Source organism: Amphiura filiformis, chromosome 8 (assembly GCF_039555335.1).
Source record: "Amphiura filiformis chromosome 8, Afil_fr2py, whole genome shotgun sequence".
NCBI lineage: Eukaryota > Metazoa > Echinodermata > Ophiuroidea > Amphilepidida > Amphiuridae > Amphiura > Amphiura filiformis.
The window spans coordinates 39,650,947-39,668,307 of record NC_092635.1 but is presented as its reverse complement, the minus strand read 5'-3'; the positions used below and the strand labels follow the sequence as shown (position 1 = coordinate 39,668,307).

The window sequence follows — 17,361 nt, the reverse complement described above, 5'->3', positions numbered from 1 at the left end:
AATAACACATAGGCTATCATTGGTGATTTCAACAGCCATAGAGTCCATAGCAGAGGGTACAAGAAAACTAATAAAGATGGTGATGCAGTAGAGGAATGAATGGACACAAACTAACTCAGTCTAATTCATGACCCCAAGCTTCCATCGTCATTCCACAGTGACAGTACCCGATGGAGATGCGATTACAGCCCAAGACCTAGCCCCCGACCTAGCCATCTATATCTAGTCACCGGTAATATTGCAGGTCTGTGTCAGACGATTGTGATGGACCCTATCCCATCAAGCCAACACTGACCTATTGGCATCCAAGTCAATGCAGCTGTAAGACCAACCAGCGCTTCAATTACAAGAAAGTAGATTGGAAGGTTCTCCGACGAGTTGGTGCCAGAACATCAAACGTATTGCATCAAATATTAAGCAACTACGACCGCTTTGCAGAACTAATGAAGACGACGGCGAGAAGAAATGTTCCACAGGGTTGCAGAGTGTAATATATACCTGAACTCCCCAAGGAAAGCTCACAGCTCTATGAAGAGTATAATATAATGTTGAAGAAGGTCCTCACTGTGAAGAAACAACTGAAGTAGGCGAGAAAGTGATGGAAAGCATATATCTTGAGCATCGTAACACCTGACAAGCTCTACTAGAATAACCCAATATGTCAAAGAACAGCAAGAAAGCATGGTCAACCATTCGACAACTCGGTAATGACCCCAAAACACCACCTAAACCATGTAAACATGACAGCTCAAAGTCACTGCAAATCAAGTTGGTACCAGCAAATGTAAAAAAAGTGGAAAGATGAAAATAAAATCTAACTAGACCGTAAAAAGTACAGCAAAGACCCTTGTCACACTCGACCCATGACTATGGAAGAGCTGGTAAAGGTTATCTCATCATTGAAACTAGCAAAAGCAATTGGACAAGTCACTAGATAACATCTTACCAGAGCCGATTAAGAACTTGGACCTGTTGCTGCTACAGTTGTATAACCGCTGCTTGTCCACCCACAAACTGCCTGGTACCAAGATCTGGAAGAAAACACATGTACTGGCGCTCCTAAAACCCGGGAACGATCCATCAATTCCAAAGAACTACAAGCCTATCTCACTTCCGAGTCGCATTATTATTAGAAGTTCTTCAAAAGCCTGATCCTTAACAGAGTTGGACCTGTTATTGATGAACTCCTCATCTCAGAGCAAGTTGGTTCCCCCTCCCCAAGTACTCAACTTCCTCCAAGTACTCAACCTCACCCAGCACATCGAAGATGGTTTTGACAAGGGAAAGAAACCGGTGTAGTGTACGTCGATCTCTCCGCTGCTTACGACACAGTTAACCATAGATGCCTTCTACATAAGATCCTGGAGTTTATCAAGGACATTCATCTAACATAACTGATTAAAAGTATGCTTGAGAAGACTGGTTCTTCTTCGTTGAACTGAGTGGTAAGAGGAGCAGACAGCGAAAACTCAAGCATGGTCTACCACAGGGACGCATGCTTGCACCACTACTCCTCAACATCTACATAAGCGACCCAACAAGTAGTGAGGGTACATGACGCTTCATTATATCCAGAGATGACCTTGGCGTAGCTACCCAAGACAGTGACTTCACTGCTGTGGAAAAGACTCACAAATGCTCTCAACGAAATGACACCCTACTACGAAGAGAACCATCTCCGTGCAAACCCATAAATGACACAGATATTGGTTTTTATTGGCGCAATCGAGAAGCCAAACGCCAAATTAATGTCACCTGGTCTGGTAAGTGGTATTCCCCTTGAAAACAGCGATCACCCAATGTATCTAGGTGTCACCCTAGATCGTTACCTCACCTTCAAGATCCATGTCGAGAAGACAAGAGCTTAAAGTCTGTGCAAGACACAGCATTGTCGGCAACTTACTGGAACAAGACGTGGTGCCAGCCCAGATACTTTGCGATCAACTGCCTTAGCCGAATAGAGGGTTATTGCTCATCTGTGGTCTGGTGATGACGTTCTCTGCTGAACTACGACTGATATCCGGTGGCGCTATACCACGTAGTATGTATATGGCATTCTGCTGATGTTGGTCTAAGACATACAGTGTGTCAGACGGCAGGTGAATTTGATGCGGGCTGGATCAATCTTCTTAGCATGGATGCATGGGCCGATCTTTTACCAAACTGGACATGCAGCCCAAAGGTTGCAGCCCCAAATCCGGGGTACTGCACCGACCCGTGAATATTCAGATATTGCTTGTGCTGGTTGCCTTTATGAAAAGCTATGAAGCTCAGAGGCAAGCCTCAAACTAAACAGATCTGGACCAGGAGCCACACATTTGGAAAAAGCAGCTCCTGGTCTTGTGATTATCTAGTGAACCAGGAGCCATTTTAGAGCCAAGAGTCATTTAAATTTCAATTGTACACATTAAATACAAAACATGCTTTAACTACTAGGCTTTATTTAAAAAAAATAATGTAGAGCCTGGTTCACATGATTTTGGAGTGGGGCAGGAGGCAAAATGATATGACCATTGGGTAAATGGCTCCTGGGTGCCTGCTTAATTTGAAGCTTGTTCTGAGGTTCATCGGTTATCTTCTTTCTATAATCTGTACTTGCACACGGAGCTTTATCGGCCCATCTGGTTATTTCTCTTCTAACTTACGTAAATAAAGTAATCATTTTGTTTTTGTTTCAAAGGGTGACGAAGGTGGACGTGGACATAGAGGCAATCCAGGGCCGGACGGAATGAAAGGGGAGCGCGGAAAGGCTGGGCCTCCGGGGGTCAAAGGCGAACCATGCTCTATACAATTCGATGATATACCACGTCTTGCTTTTGAATATTCCACAGGTATGGCATGGCAATGTGTCCTACGGTCCAATTTTTTATTATGTGCAACAAAAGAAAAATACGTCAATAATTCAATTGCCAATATTTGCGACCAGAGTATAAACTCTAATGTTCAACCTACTTAAACAGAAATAGCTATAAACAATTCATGCCTGTCAAATTCTCACTTGCTTGATTTGAAGCAGTTTTGAATATCTTTGCTTCAAGTACAAGAAAACTTCATTTCTAAAGGTCTACTATTCTAATGGCACTCTTCTCACGGCTCAAGTAATTGACCCTCATTCGGAAAATAAGAGTTGTAATTATTATTGTACTGACGTAATTTTGACAGAATAATAATTTTCTGTATATACACTGACTCTCATTCTGGCTCTCAAAGAAACCTTTCTATTTATGATGATGTTAACGTATGTTTTCTAACTTCATAATAGGTGCTTTTTCGCAAACATTGAATGGAAGTGCTGCTAATGTCGCTAGTGTTTTAGCAGGTGGAACAACCTACGTACGGTGGGGACGTACAACGTGCCCTGATTCTGGAGCACAAGAAGTATACAAAGGTGAGACATCATAATTATCTCTAATTCTCTATCATTCCTAAAATTGAATCAGAAAAGTTGAGAAAAATGTATAGCATATCAATCTCTTTTTAAAATTGTGTAATAATGTCCGTAAGATTCAAGCAAAATAATATCGTTAGCAAAATCCAGATCATTATAATAATCTTGGCAATTGACTGACGAAGATATGTTACTGATACGATTGAACAAGAATGGGACCAAAACATCCCCCTGCAGTACCCCGGTGGATACCTGGAATGGATAGGTGTTACCATCTACCATAACATCACTCTTGGATTTTGCTGTTAAGTACACCTTGAGCATTGACCAAGGGCTCTGAAATACCATAGTCATGGTAGTGACGTAGAATTGAAAACAGGACATTCCTGTCGATTGAATCAAAAGCCTTCTTAAAGTCAATCAATCTTATGGTGAGAGGATTATTGGTAACTTCCCGGCACTTTGGAGTGCCTCTGAGATAATCGCACAATTCAGCCTATTAGGTTTGTTGTTTTCCATGCTCTGGATGGCATCTCTCGTTTCCTCAAGTGTGGGTGGCTCAACACAAAAGTTATGTCCAGATGAGCAGGTAGTGGAAGATCTAATGTTAGTTTAGATCCACTGGCATTATTGAGCAAGGTGGAAAAGTACTCTCTCAACTCTTTCTTGTCACTGGATGGGGCAAATCCACCACGCTTCTTCACTTTTTGGTTAAATCGTCTGTACTTCTGAGCGGAGATGTTATGGATGATTTTCCAGGTGGTGTTATAGTCACCATTTTTTATGAGCTTCCTGTAGACCACACATCTGCTTTTGTAGTTAGCGAAGCAAGTTCACCAGACATGTAAGACACATTCCAGGACTCATTCAGGCTGTTATTGAGCCTTCTCCAAGTTTCTCTCGACTACCGAGTTTTACAAACAGGTACCTCTTCTTTGCTGCATGTCTGTCCTCTCTCAACTTCAGAGTCTTGTCTGAAACCTATAGCATCCGACAGAGATTTGGCTTTCCAGCCACCTCCTCTGCCACATCTTCAAAAGCCTTCTCAAACTGATCATACATGTACCTCTCAGTGATTGGTGTTGAGGTATTGTCGCACTGGAGTAATCTGAATTTGGTTGTAAAGCTCAGTCTGAAATTTGGTTTTAGTGTCAGCATCTTCATCTTGTAACTTCTTCCAGATGTACTTTGGCCTTTTGCATGGTTTCCCTTTGGTGGTTCGCAGACTGGTGGTAAGTAGTATACTGCGTATGCGATGGTCAGAATCCAGCTCCACGCTCTACAATTCCGCAAGGAGTTTACTCACTTACTGTTGATGATCAAGGATTCATTCAATACGCACCAGTATGCATCCAGGTCCAAACACGTTTCTAGGCTCCCCATTCTCGTTTGTTTCACCAGAGTAACAAGGTCTAATCACCATTTGTTAAGATATGTGACTGTCCTGTCCAATTCTGACAAGATAACACCCCTCCCCCCTTTCGTAGATATTGTCAGCAAACAGTAAGTGCGCTCATCATGCGCTCGTCGGCAAATTGCAATGCGTCATAGAATAGTGAAATATAAATTATGTTCATGGGGGCATGAGATTGTTTTGCAATAGAAATTTGGTTATTGAAACAATAATTTTAGTCTCTATCCCCTTCCGATATTGGATCATTTTAAAAGCGCATGCGAGAACATTTGGGGTCAACAAAACAGGATTTGAGTCGACAAAACGGCCGTATACATGAATAACATGGAGGACCTAGAACCTTTTTGCTACAGAGCGAGTTCTGCTCTGTAGTCTTCTTTTCTTTAACATATTTAAAGATAGATTTTCAAACTGATATTTTCATTGCCGGTCTGTATAAAATTGTTTGATATTTTTATAGGACTTGCTGCAGGAAGTTGGTACGCACATAAAGGAGGTAGCTCAGAAATCACGTGCTTGCCATTGGAACCATCGTGGTCCAATTACGCTGACGGTTGGAATTCAAAAGCTTACATCTACGGCGTGGAGTATGACTTGGCTTATGATCCTTTCTCTCACGATAATGCAGAAGTTATTCATAATCATGATATGCCGTGTGTGGTGTGCAGAGTACCAACTCGAGGTGTTGAGGTAATACTGCATAGGGCCTACTGCATGCAAATTTAATATTAGATAGGGATGGGCAAAACCCACAACCCTGATCATCTCACACTGACCCGATTATTTAGCGCCCTTATCCTTCGATGACACAAGTTTATAATGCTTCACCCCACCCTTTTGCTGCAATCCTCCTCCTCACACCGACTACTTCTCTGTTCTTTTTTCACCTAAATACGACTGCGAATTTATCACATTTTTATAAATCAAATGCACAAAATCAGTAAAATTTCTGCAATTTTGACGAAGCTTAATATCAAAATTTAAAATTTAAAGTTCCCCCTCGCATCCGCTCAAAATTTTCGGATTCCCCCCTTGTTTCCCCATATTTCTCCATTTAAAACTTAACAATCCCCCTCCTGGTTCAACAAAAAAAATCGCGTTCTCCCCCTCAAGATTTAAAAAAAATTCGCGTTCCCCTCCCCACAAAATGCCCATTATCCCTGTCGTAAATAACGATCACTCCCATAGAAAAGATATATGTATAAATATAAGAAAAGAGGTTTTGAACAGATTATATATTTTTTTGTGGGCTCTAAATACTTTCTTCAGAAGATAGCAAGCAAAGTAAAAAATATGAAAAATATTAATATTAAAAAAAAAAACATTGCCTAACACGCGTTCTAGCTGGGCGCGCTCTTAGAAACTAGAGCGATAACCGCACCATAGCTGAACCATGTGGCTTCGGCAGTATATTGTGGTAGGCCTATACCACTGTCACCCGGAGTCTGAAATGGACATAATCTCGAAATGCTACGAAGGTATGACCATCCGAGTGGTGTAAATGAAAGAGGAAAATTAAAGAATATAATATACTTTTGACCTCTGTATGACCCCCTTAATGACCTTATATGAATTTCAAAATATTTAAAACATGTTAAGAATGTCATAAGGATCATTGCATTTAAATTTCAGCTCAATTGAAGCATTTTGAAAACTTGACCTTTGACCCCTTTATTGCCCCTTAATGACCTTAAGGGTACATGCCACAAAATAGCTTTCCATAGACTTTACGTGCAAAATAGGGGTCACGTTTTAGGCTATAAGTCGAGTTACGTCTTACTTTGAAATATATATTTGATATCATCTTAATCAGAACAAAATTCTGCATAACATATCTGAAAATGACACCATATTTTAGGTCTACTTTTTGAGAAAAATAGCGCTATATAAAAAACCCGATTTTCCCGTGTTTACGTCCGACTGCTAACCGCGTTTTGACCTCGTGTGTTCATGCGCTCATCATCGTAAACATCACTCAAATTTTCGCGTTTTCTGTTCAAATTAGTAGAGATCACATTCACAAGTTCTAGCAAAACACGATTTGCAACACTAAAATTGTTAATATTGTACCGATTTTGCACATTTTTTATGCAAAGTTGGGACTATAGTCGTGATAAACTTTTACCGGAAACCGCTTCACACGCGGATTTAGTGGCATGCACCCTTAACTGAATTAAAATATATATTCAACATGTTTAGAATGTCATAAGGATCATTGCGTTTAAATTTCAGCTCAATCGGAGAATTTTGGAAAATTGACCTTTGACCCCTTTATGACCCCTTAATGACCTTAAATGAATCTTAAAATATTTTTTAAATGTTTAGAATGTCATAAGGATCATTGCACTTAAATTTCAGCTCAATTGGAGCATTTTGAGAACCTTGACCTTTGACCCCTTTATGACACCTTCATGACCTTAAATAATTTTTTTAAATGTTTTAAACATGTTTAGAATGTCATAAGGATCATTGCATTTAAATTTAAGCTAAATCGGAGCATTTTCGCTTAAAATGACCTTTTTTGACCCCTGTGACCCCTGGATGACCTCCGACGTTTGGAAATATTTTTATTATATTCATTATATGTTTGCCTCTTTCATATGACACCACTCATGGGGTCATACCTTCGTGGCATTTAGAGATATGTCCATTTCAGACCAAATGGTTAGTCAGTTAGTAAGCTAGTAACTTAGTAACTTAGTAAGCTAGTAAGTAAGCTAGTAAGTAAGCTAGTAACATTCACTCTTATAGGCTGATACCATTTCATGGTTCAGCAAAAATAGCCAATAGGCCGAATGCAAAGCTATAAAGAAATGCTAAAATGACGAAGCTTATCAAAATTTAAAACGGCACTTATATAGCAAAGATTATCAGGAACGTGAAGGGAAAAAATAAGAAACAAAAATGCACAACATGACTGATATTTGAAAAAGAGAAGATGATTCAGTACGGCTCGCAGCTATACTAATTGACCGATCAAAATGATAAATGTAGAAATGATCTTTTGTCTTATATAAGCCTGCCATAATTACTGTCTTCAGTAGATAGTAACAAAAATCATCAAACATTAAAAAAAAGATACGAAAAGAGGTTTTGAACAGATTAATTGTTTTTTGTGGGCTCAGGGCTTGCTATCTTCAGAAGATAGCAAGCAAAGCAAAAAACATGAAAAATAATAATATTAAAAAAAAAAGCATTGCCTAACACGCGTTCTAGCTAGGCGAGCTCTTAGAAAAAAATAGCCAATAGGCCGAATGCAAAGCTATAAAGAAATGCTAAAATGACGAAGCTTATCAAAATTTAAAACGGCACTTATATAGCAAAGATTATCAGGAACGTGAAGGGAAAAAATAAGAAACAAAAATGCACAACATGACTGATTTGAAAAAGAGATGATGATTCAGTACGGCTCGCAGCTATACTAATTGACCGATCAAGATGATAAATGTAGAAATGATCTTTTGTCTTATATAAGCCCGCCATAATTGCTATCTTCAGTAGATAGTAACAAAAAATCATCAAACATTAAAAAAAAGATACGAAAAGAGGTTTTGAACAGATTAATTTTTTTTTTTGGGCTCTAAATGCTATCTTCAGAAGATAGCAAGCAAAGCAAAAAACATGAAAAATAATAATATTTAAAAAAAAGCATTGCCTAACACGCGTTCTAGCTAGGCGCGCTCTTAGAAAAAAATAGCCAATAGGCTGAATGCAAAGCTATAAAGAAATGACAAAGCTTATCAAAATTTAAAACGGCACTTAATATATAGCAAAAATTATCAGGAATGAAGAAGAAGAAAAAAAATGCACAACATGCCTGATATTTGAAAAAGAGATGATGATTCAGTACGGCTCGCGGCTATACTAATTGACCAATCAAAATGATAAATGTAGAAATGATCTTTTGTCTTATATAAACCTGCCGTAATCGCTATCTTCAGTAGATAGTAAAAAACAAATCATCAAACATAACAAAATAAAGAAAGGAGGTTTTGAACAGATTTAATGTTTTTAGCTTAGGCTCTAAATGCAATCTTCAGAAGATAGCAAGCAAAGCAAAAAACGTAACAAATAATCTTATTAAAAAAAACACACAAAAAAAACTTATTGCCTACAACGTATTCTAGCTGTTCACAACAATAATGGCATCCTCAAAAACTCCCAATCTGTCTGATACCCTTCCAAACACTTTAAGTGTAAAAATGCTACATTTTTGTTTTGTATCATTTGCCTGGTATATGGCTTGTAGAAGCGCAATTCCAGCTTGCTTTCCTCTTTATTTTTCACCTCTGTTTTATTTCACCCCTGCATTTCTCCTTGCATGCCTTCCCCCTTTATACTCTTCTTCATTCTAATTTCACTTTAACTCTCCCAGCTGTATGTACAGGTGGCAATTCCATCAGCCCACTTGTCCATAATCGCCACTCTGCTTGCAACTCAACCCCACCTCCTAGCTGGTACCAGTCGGATAACTCAGGCTTTGCGGCCTGAGGAAACAGACGGGGCTCTGGGTATGGGAAGGAAAACCCTAATTTAAACCAACAAGGGTTCCCCCTTGTTTTCGTGATTATGTGAGTAAGGACACATTGATAACAGCTCGTTTCTAACTACCACAGTGTCCAAAGGGGAGCAGCCTATCTGGATTCCCCTAACCAAGGTGTATTCTTCAAATACATCATCCAGGCATAGGTTATTGCGACAGGCTAGTGTCCCATCCAGTGTAAAAACCTATTCACTACGAAACCTGACAAAAGAAAACTACCAAAACTCGTACCGAAAAGCCACCTCAGACTAAACCAGTCCATATGAAGGGTAGTGGTGAAAGCCCCTCCAGGGAAGCCACTAACTCGATGAGAGGGAGGAAGACTAGGTACAACCCAAAAGAAACAACTTCAATAAACATCACAAAAACCAAACTCAAGATAGGAAACTGGAACGTTCAGGGCCTCAATGCCCCAGGAAAGATCGATGTGCTGATTGATGAATGTGATAGATATAAGTTGGACTTAGTCGCTCTGACAGAACTGCACTGGCCAGGCCAAGGAAGGAGTAGACACAAGAATTGGGAGATCATACACTCCGGTCCAGACACCAGCAGAAGAGAGAAACCGTCGGCCTTTTGTTATCCCACAGCTGCAAAATCCCTGCTGTCATATGAATGCATTTCTGACAGGCTGCTCATAGCAAGATTCAACTGCAAGCATGTGAAACTCACCATAGTAGTATGCTATGCTCCTACCAACAGTGAAACCCGTCCTGGTGATACTGCAAATAAGGATGCCTTCTATAACCAACTGGATGATGTGGTATCAAACATCCCTAAACATGACATACAACTTGTAGTCGGGGACATGAATGCTCAACTGGGAGATGATGTGAATACATGGAAACCTGCACTTGGCTGCCATGCTGAAGGGGCCCTAAACGACAATGGCATCAGACTTCTGACTTTCTGCCTCGCACATGACCTTATTGTTGGCTCCTCACTTTTTCCGCACAAGAACATCCACAAGCTGACTTGGAACTCTCCAGATGGTAAAACAGTGAACCAGATTGACCACACCTTGGTTAACAGAAAATGGAGAAACTCTTTGAAAGATGTTAAAGTATACAGAGGGGCTGATGTTGGAGGCGATCACAACCTTGCTATCACAACCGTCCGCTTATCTCTGGCAGTCCTGAAACAACAGAAGAAGCAGTTGAAGTTCAACTCCTCAAACCTGTCAAACAGAGACATACTTGCAAGCTTCAATGCTACAATTGGCGGCAAATTCAACATCCTTGCTGAATTGGACGATACCTCCGATATTAACGAAGAGTGGGCCAACTTCACTGATACTGTGAACTCGGCAGCAAGAGAACATCTCGGATACAGGAAAGGGAAGCAAGAAGAATGGATTTCCTCTGAATCTAGGGATTTGATATCAAGGAGAAAGAGAGCCAAACCATCACTTGGCAGTGACTATCAGGGAGCTCAATAGGCAGACAAGAGCAAGTCTAAGGAATGATAAGAAAGCATGGTACAGTAAGATTGCTGATGATCTTGAGTCTGCTGCCAGAAGTAACAACATGAGAGAAGTATATCAAATGAAGAACATCTTAATTGGAAAAACCTCCAGGAGAGCATCTCAGATAAGAGATGTCAATGGCAACATCATCAAGGATGAAGCTGCACGACTTCAGAGATGGTCCGAGTACTTCAAAGGTCTTCTCAATGCTGATGAACCTGAGGAAACCATAGATTTCTCTGTCTTCACCCAAGCAGAAGAACTAAACATCAATATGGATCCACCAGTTAGGGAGGAGGTTGATAAAGCCCTTGGTCTTTTAAAACGAAACAAAGCTCCAGGAGTAGACAATATCACTCACGAAATCCTAAAGGATGGCGGAGATGTCATCAGAGAATGGTTGCTCCGTATTTGCCAGCATGTATGGAAGAACGAGGTTACACCAGCAGAGTGGGGAAAGGCATAATACTACCCTTGCCAAAGAAGGGAGACCTCTCCTACTGTAGTAACAACCGAGGCATCACCCTTATTGACATCGCTGGAAAAGTGTTTTCAACCATTCTACTCCAGAGAATAAAAGATGAAGTGGACCTGAAAATGAGAGACAACCAAGCAGGCTTCAGAAAGGGCCGTTCTTGTCAAGACCAAATTTTCAGCCTAAACCAGATCATTGAGAAGTGTTTGGACCAACAGCTACCCTGCCTCATTAATTTCATTGACTTCAAGGCTGCTTTTGACTCAGTGCACAGGCCCTCCCTGTGGGAAATTCTCCGCATCTATGGAATACCTCCCAAGATAATTAACATCATAAGGAGTTCATATCGGGACACAATATGTGCAGTGAAAGCAGAAGGGACCCTTTCTAGCTGGTTCAAGATCATCACCGGAGTCAGACAGGGTGACACCTGGTCTCCATTACTCTTTGGCTTAGCCATTGACTTCATCATGAAGAGGGCTGTTGATGAAAACAACAGAGGATTAATCCTATTGCCAAGGAGGAGTTCAAGATATCCAGAAGAAAAGTTAGCTGATCTGGATTATGCTGATGATATAGCTCTCCTTGAAGAGACTGATGTCAAGATGGCAGAGACAACAGAAGCCATCCGTGTTACTGCCGGTAAACTAGGACTCCAGATGAGCTATAAGAAGACAGAGATCATGACCATTAGCCGATCCAATGTTACAAAACCAGCTGTTCACCTAGGCAATGAAGGTCTCATCAAAGTAGTTGACCATTTCAAGTACCTTGGTGCCTACTGCAGTGCTGACGGGTCCAATGTCAAAGAATTGAATAACAGAATCGGTAAAGCCACAGGAGCCTTCAGAGAGCTGGACAAGGTGTGGAAGGATCGTAACATCAACATGGAGACCAAGCTGAAGTTCTACAATGCTTGTGTAATCTCCACACTCCTTTATGCCGCTGAGTGCTGGACTCTCACAGAGAGGGACGAGGCTAGACTTGATGCCTTTGACATGCGCTGCCAACGCAAAATTCTTCGAGTGATATGGTCACAACATATATCAAATAGCTGTATTCGATCCAAGACCAAACAGCCCCAACTCACATCAGTTATCAGAAAGCGCCGCCTACAGTGGTTTGGCCATCTGCAACGAATGGATGGAGACCGCACCCCAAGAGGCTCTATCATTGGAAGCCAACCCATGGGAAACGCAAACCTGGTCGTCCTAAGACATCATGGAGAGACGTCATCCACAGAGACATCTCAAGGCTGGACCTAGGGTGGACTGTAAAGGAGGCTGAGGTTGCAGCTTTGGACCGTAGGATTTGGAAGCATCTCTTGAGCCAGGCAGCATGTGCAGAAATGCATGAAGCTGACTGGTAGGTAGGTAGGTATCAGGGTCTCATGGGAGACCAGTATTGTATTACTGAATTGAGTTTACCTTGAATAAATAAAGTTTTACTACTACTTCTACTACCTACAAGATTACCAACTACTCAGCAGCGTAACAAAATTTCATTTTGCCTCCGATCAAGAAAGCTGGCTACGCCCCTGCAACTACCAAACAAAATCTTGCATTGCACTATATGGTTTCAGTCATAAAAATATTGCAACCAGGCCCGTAGCCAGGGGGTGCGACCCTACCCCCAATTTGCAAAAGTATGCAAAAAGTCCAGAATGTAAGAATTTGCAAGCGTAGCAAGCCAAAAAAATCATTTTTTTAATGCTTGTTTGGTCAAAAAAGGTCCAAATTTGGGGAAGAAAGTCAACATTTCACAAAATTGCCCCCTCCCCCCTTGGAAAAAATTCCACTTTTTCAAAATCAGCACCCTCCACCATTTCAAAATCAACTGCTGAATGGGTGACTCCATCACACTCCCTGTGTGGAAGATTAAGGTCACGTCTTCAATTATAAGTGGTGTATGGCTTTCAACTAGAATAGCCCATTACATATGTGAGGTGTCATGTCAAAAGGAGATACTTTTGGGCAGGTTTTATAAATTTTGAGGTTTTTACATATCTTAAATTTAGAGATATTTTGCTCCATAATGCCATTTTCCCCAATGAAATCGGACATTCCTAAGCGAAGATAATGAATTCGTAAGTTATGGTAATATAAAATTGGAAATTGAGATATCGGCCTTTAAAAATATTATTGACAATGTTGAGAGTAGGAATTACCTTGAAAAATGTCTTAAAAAATACAAGATGCCAGTTATATTCCAGTCTGAAACTTAACTATCAGACAATATTTTTAACATTAATAACATCACAAATTCGCAACAAACCCAAATTGTGAAAAAAATCACCCTGGGCAGATTTTTGGCTATTTCTCCATTTACGATCCTGCCATGACACGTCACATATAGCAATGATTTTCTGCATCACTATTGTTTCCAGCTTCTGTTTCCAGCTCAGAATGCTTGCCCTGAACGTTGGACTCTTGAATATAATGGCTACCTGATGGCAGGTTATCATGACCATGAACAACGCACACAGTACATGTGTGTAGACCAGGCACCAGAAGTACGAGCAGGTTCAGCAGGTGATGTTAATGGGGCACTCCTGTACATTGTGGAAGGAAATTGTGGTACACTGCCCTGTGGACCATACGTTAGTGGCCGTGAATTTGCCTGTGCTGTGTGCACAATATAAATGCCAAACGGACAATGTCTGATCATTTGTTGCTCTTTCAAAATGTGGTCTTCGCTTTCAATAATTATCTTGAATAACATTCTTTAGAAAGTACAAACATGACACATGATAAAAAAAATATGCTGGATTTTGTTTAGAACTGATCATAGTAGAAGCTCTCACAAGTATTATTGTGACATGAATGAAAATCTTTTAATTTTTCATCACAGAGGCTGACATGGACAAATAGTATACCTGTTCGAATAAACAAATCTAATTAAAATATTTATTAAAATGTAACAAAATGATCTGTATAATTTCATGCTTGGGTGTGGTTCCATTTTTAGCTGTTCTTTACCAGTAATACCGTAAATGTACAGCGCCTAATGGCACTATGGGCTCCCTTGACATAACTGGAATTTTACACAAAAACTAAACGTGCCTTTTTTAGAGATGGGAGCTCTCTATTTGTACATGAACTTAATCCCATGGTAAAGGAACCCATGTACGCCGTCGCCATTAGGCGAATGTTTACAGTAGCTTCTATTATCAAATAGTATGTATACATGTTGAAATAAACAAATCTTATAATTAAAACATTTTGCAACAAATTGATCATGCTTGAGCCTGGATTCCTTTTTAGCTATTCTTTGCCTGTAATAACTTCTACTTCCAGTTTGTCATTGAGAACATGGGACAGGATTGTGAAATAAAAAGAACCATTGACAGGAACATCTTTTCCTTCATGTATGAAAAACAGAAGATTCTCAATATATTTAATAGAATTCTTAATGCAAGTTGAAGAAATAATAATAGTGACTTTACATCTCATAGTATGAAAAAACATACACAATTTAAGTTTGTCGAAAAATGCATTCATTTTGTATGTTACAGCAAAAGGTACCTTATCATGCTTATTTAGAGGTAGCATTTTTAGAAAAGGAGATTTCATGCTAATTTGGCAGACTATAAGATAAGCTCTAAAATGAAACCACCATTGTGGTTTCCATTGTGAAGATATTCAAGAAAGTAAATTTTCTTATCTTTTTCTTTATTTGTTCCAAACTTTAATCACTAGAAAAATATCTAAAAATTAGTCTGGACAACTTATAAGGTACCTTTTGCTGGAATGGGTCACATCTATATAAATAAAAGGAAGTCGCTAAATCTTGTTCGCGAATAGACTCAGAGATGATTTCACTTTCAGCTCTGATTTATTCGTACATTGATCGGGTACATATTGCCATTAAACCATCTGAGGTTCATTTTTGCAAAAATTTATGGTAACTAAGAGAATAACATAAAAAACTGTCGTGTTGCTATGCAAAATCGCATGCAGTGGCATTGTGGGTAATAAGGACAACGTGAACCGCGTAATAATATTTCCATTACAAAACCATACGCAGAGCAACATTGCCCTGTTTTCTGCCAACTGCGAGGTGGCTGATTCAGGCTATCTAGATGCACAACATCGCGCTTTAAGAATGATCTTACGAGCTTTTAAGCCCCTCACGCAGAGCTACGCACCCCATTTTCCGCCACTGCACCGAAGTTGGCAGCCAAGAGATTAAGGCTACGTCGCGTGAATTTTATTATTTATTCTAGGCCTATGAATCTTCGTTTAGTTTTACAGCCAAACTCATACGGGAGATTGAGGAATATACGGGGAAAGCATTGCACTTTATTTGATTGAAAACGGTAAAGACCAAGAATTGGCCTCAAAATCAGTGAAAATATGGATAAAACCGGTTTTTTCCCGGATTTTTGTTGTCAAAACTCAGTGGTAGCGCGGACCGTAACTAACTGTCAGCACCCCGTTGGCGTTAGTACGTCGGCGTACTGAGAAATGTGACGCGCTAGTACGGGGTGCATAATATGCACAGACCAACTTTCCGTGCCAGAGAAATTGAAAAGAAAAGAAAGGAAGACAAAACTGAAAAGGTAGGCCTATGGATGGGTCTGGTTGTGGATTATATGCATGGTACTGGATTCGGTTAAGAGATTACCCGCCAAGATGATAAAAAATCGTGAGGATACGAGAGGAAGGGAGGAAGCTAAAAATGAAAGAATAAATAAATAAATAAATAAATAAATACATAAATAAATAAATAAATAAATAAATAACTCACTCATGTAAAACAAACTAAAATAATGAGAACAGAATTAAATAGATAAAATTCAAACGGGAAATCAGAAACTAAGCAGGAAATATGAAAAATGGGAATAAAATGTTGAAAAAAGCCAAAACTAAAAGGAGAAATGTAAGAAATGGTAGATTTATAAAATAATGCATGGGAACAGGGCTCAATAAATGAATAACGTGGAAACGGAAATCACAAGCTAAGCAGCATGGGAACAAAATAGACCGATGCAAAAGAAACTGAAGAGAAAGAAAGGAGCAAAATGAATAAAAACAAAAAAAGAAAAAAGAAGAAGACAAAAAGGTACGGGTAGGCCTATTATACGGGTTATGGTTGCAGTAACTAAATGAAACAGGAGCAAACTAAAGAGGGAAAGAAAGAAAGAAACTAATCAGGAAAATTAAGGGAAAAAGAAGTTAAAATTAGAAACTAATCAGGAAATATAAGAAAAATAAATAACAACTGAAGGAAACAGGAAATCACAAGCTAAGCAGCTAATAAAAATGAAGCTATAAAGGGAAAGGATAGATTTAGAAAATAATGGGAATGGGGTTAGGCCTAGATAAATAACATGGACACGGAAAATAACAAGTTAAATAGCATTTTGTTTTAATGGAAACAACCTAGGCCCGTTGTTACGAGTCGTACTTGACTCAAGGCCAAAATCACCTTTTTCCCGAACTCACACGAATGCACAACACAAATACACTGTTTGTTTAAGCTAACAAAATCTAAGTCTTTAATTGAAAACGGAGTATGATTGGTACATATAATAACAATATCGCATATACAATAAAATCACACAATGACAGTTTTACTCTATGACTACTTAACCAGCTGTCTTCGTGTTGGTGATCCTAGAGTTCTTGCAATGTTCTGGACGACTGATGTAATATATCCTTATTAAAGCTTGTCCTCACGAAGACCAGTGTGCACTTGCGCTTATAAATCCTTGCGTATAAAATCCTCATACGAAAATGATGATGCTTTCTCCAATCTCCTTTGCGCTGTTATCTCCACAAATATATCTCCTTGCGCTGCTTTCTCCTCAAATACATCTCCTTGCGCTGCTTTCTCCAAAAATGGTGTTTCTTTCACCAATCACTCTTTTTCCAGGGAACCGGTTTCTTTAACACAGCTCCACTGTTTCTTGACAGATGCGTGGCCTTCACAAACCCAGCAAACTCCAGCAATTTGACAGAAGAACTTTTAATCCTTTGATGAGGAAGAGCACTTTTGTGTGCTCGCTGTCTTCTTCGTTGCTGTATTAAAATTAGCTCAATTATTGGCTATATAAACTGGTTAAAATGTACTT

General features: G+C 39.6%; 1 protein-coding gene across 1 annotated transcript; it reads left to right on the top strand.

The window, feature by feature from the left end:
• The first annotated feature begins 658 nt into the window (after positions 1-658).
• LOC140158372 (uncharacterized) lies at positions 659-14,411 on the top strand. Its single transcript, XM_072181464.1, has 5 exons — positions 659-784; positions 2,681-2,831; positions 3,263-3,388; positions 5,263-5,492; positions 13,672-14,411. Exons 1-5 carry the CDS (start codon positions 659-661, stop codon positions 13,924-13,926), a joined length of 888 nt encoding a protein of 295 aa, XP_072037565.1. The 3' UTR covers positions 13,927-14,411.
• Positions 14,412-17,361: the final 2,950 nt, after the last annotated feature.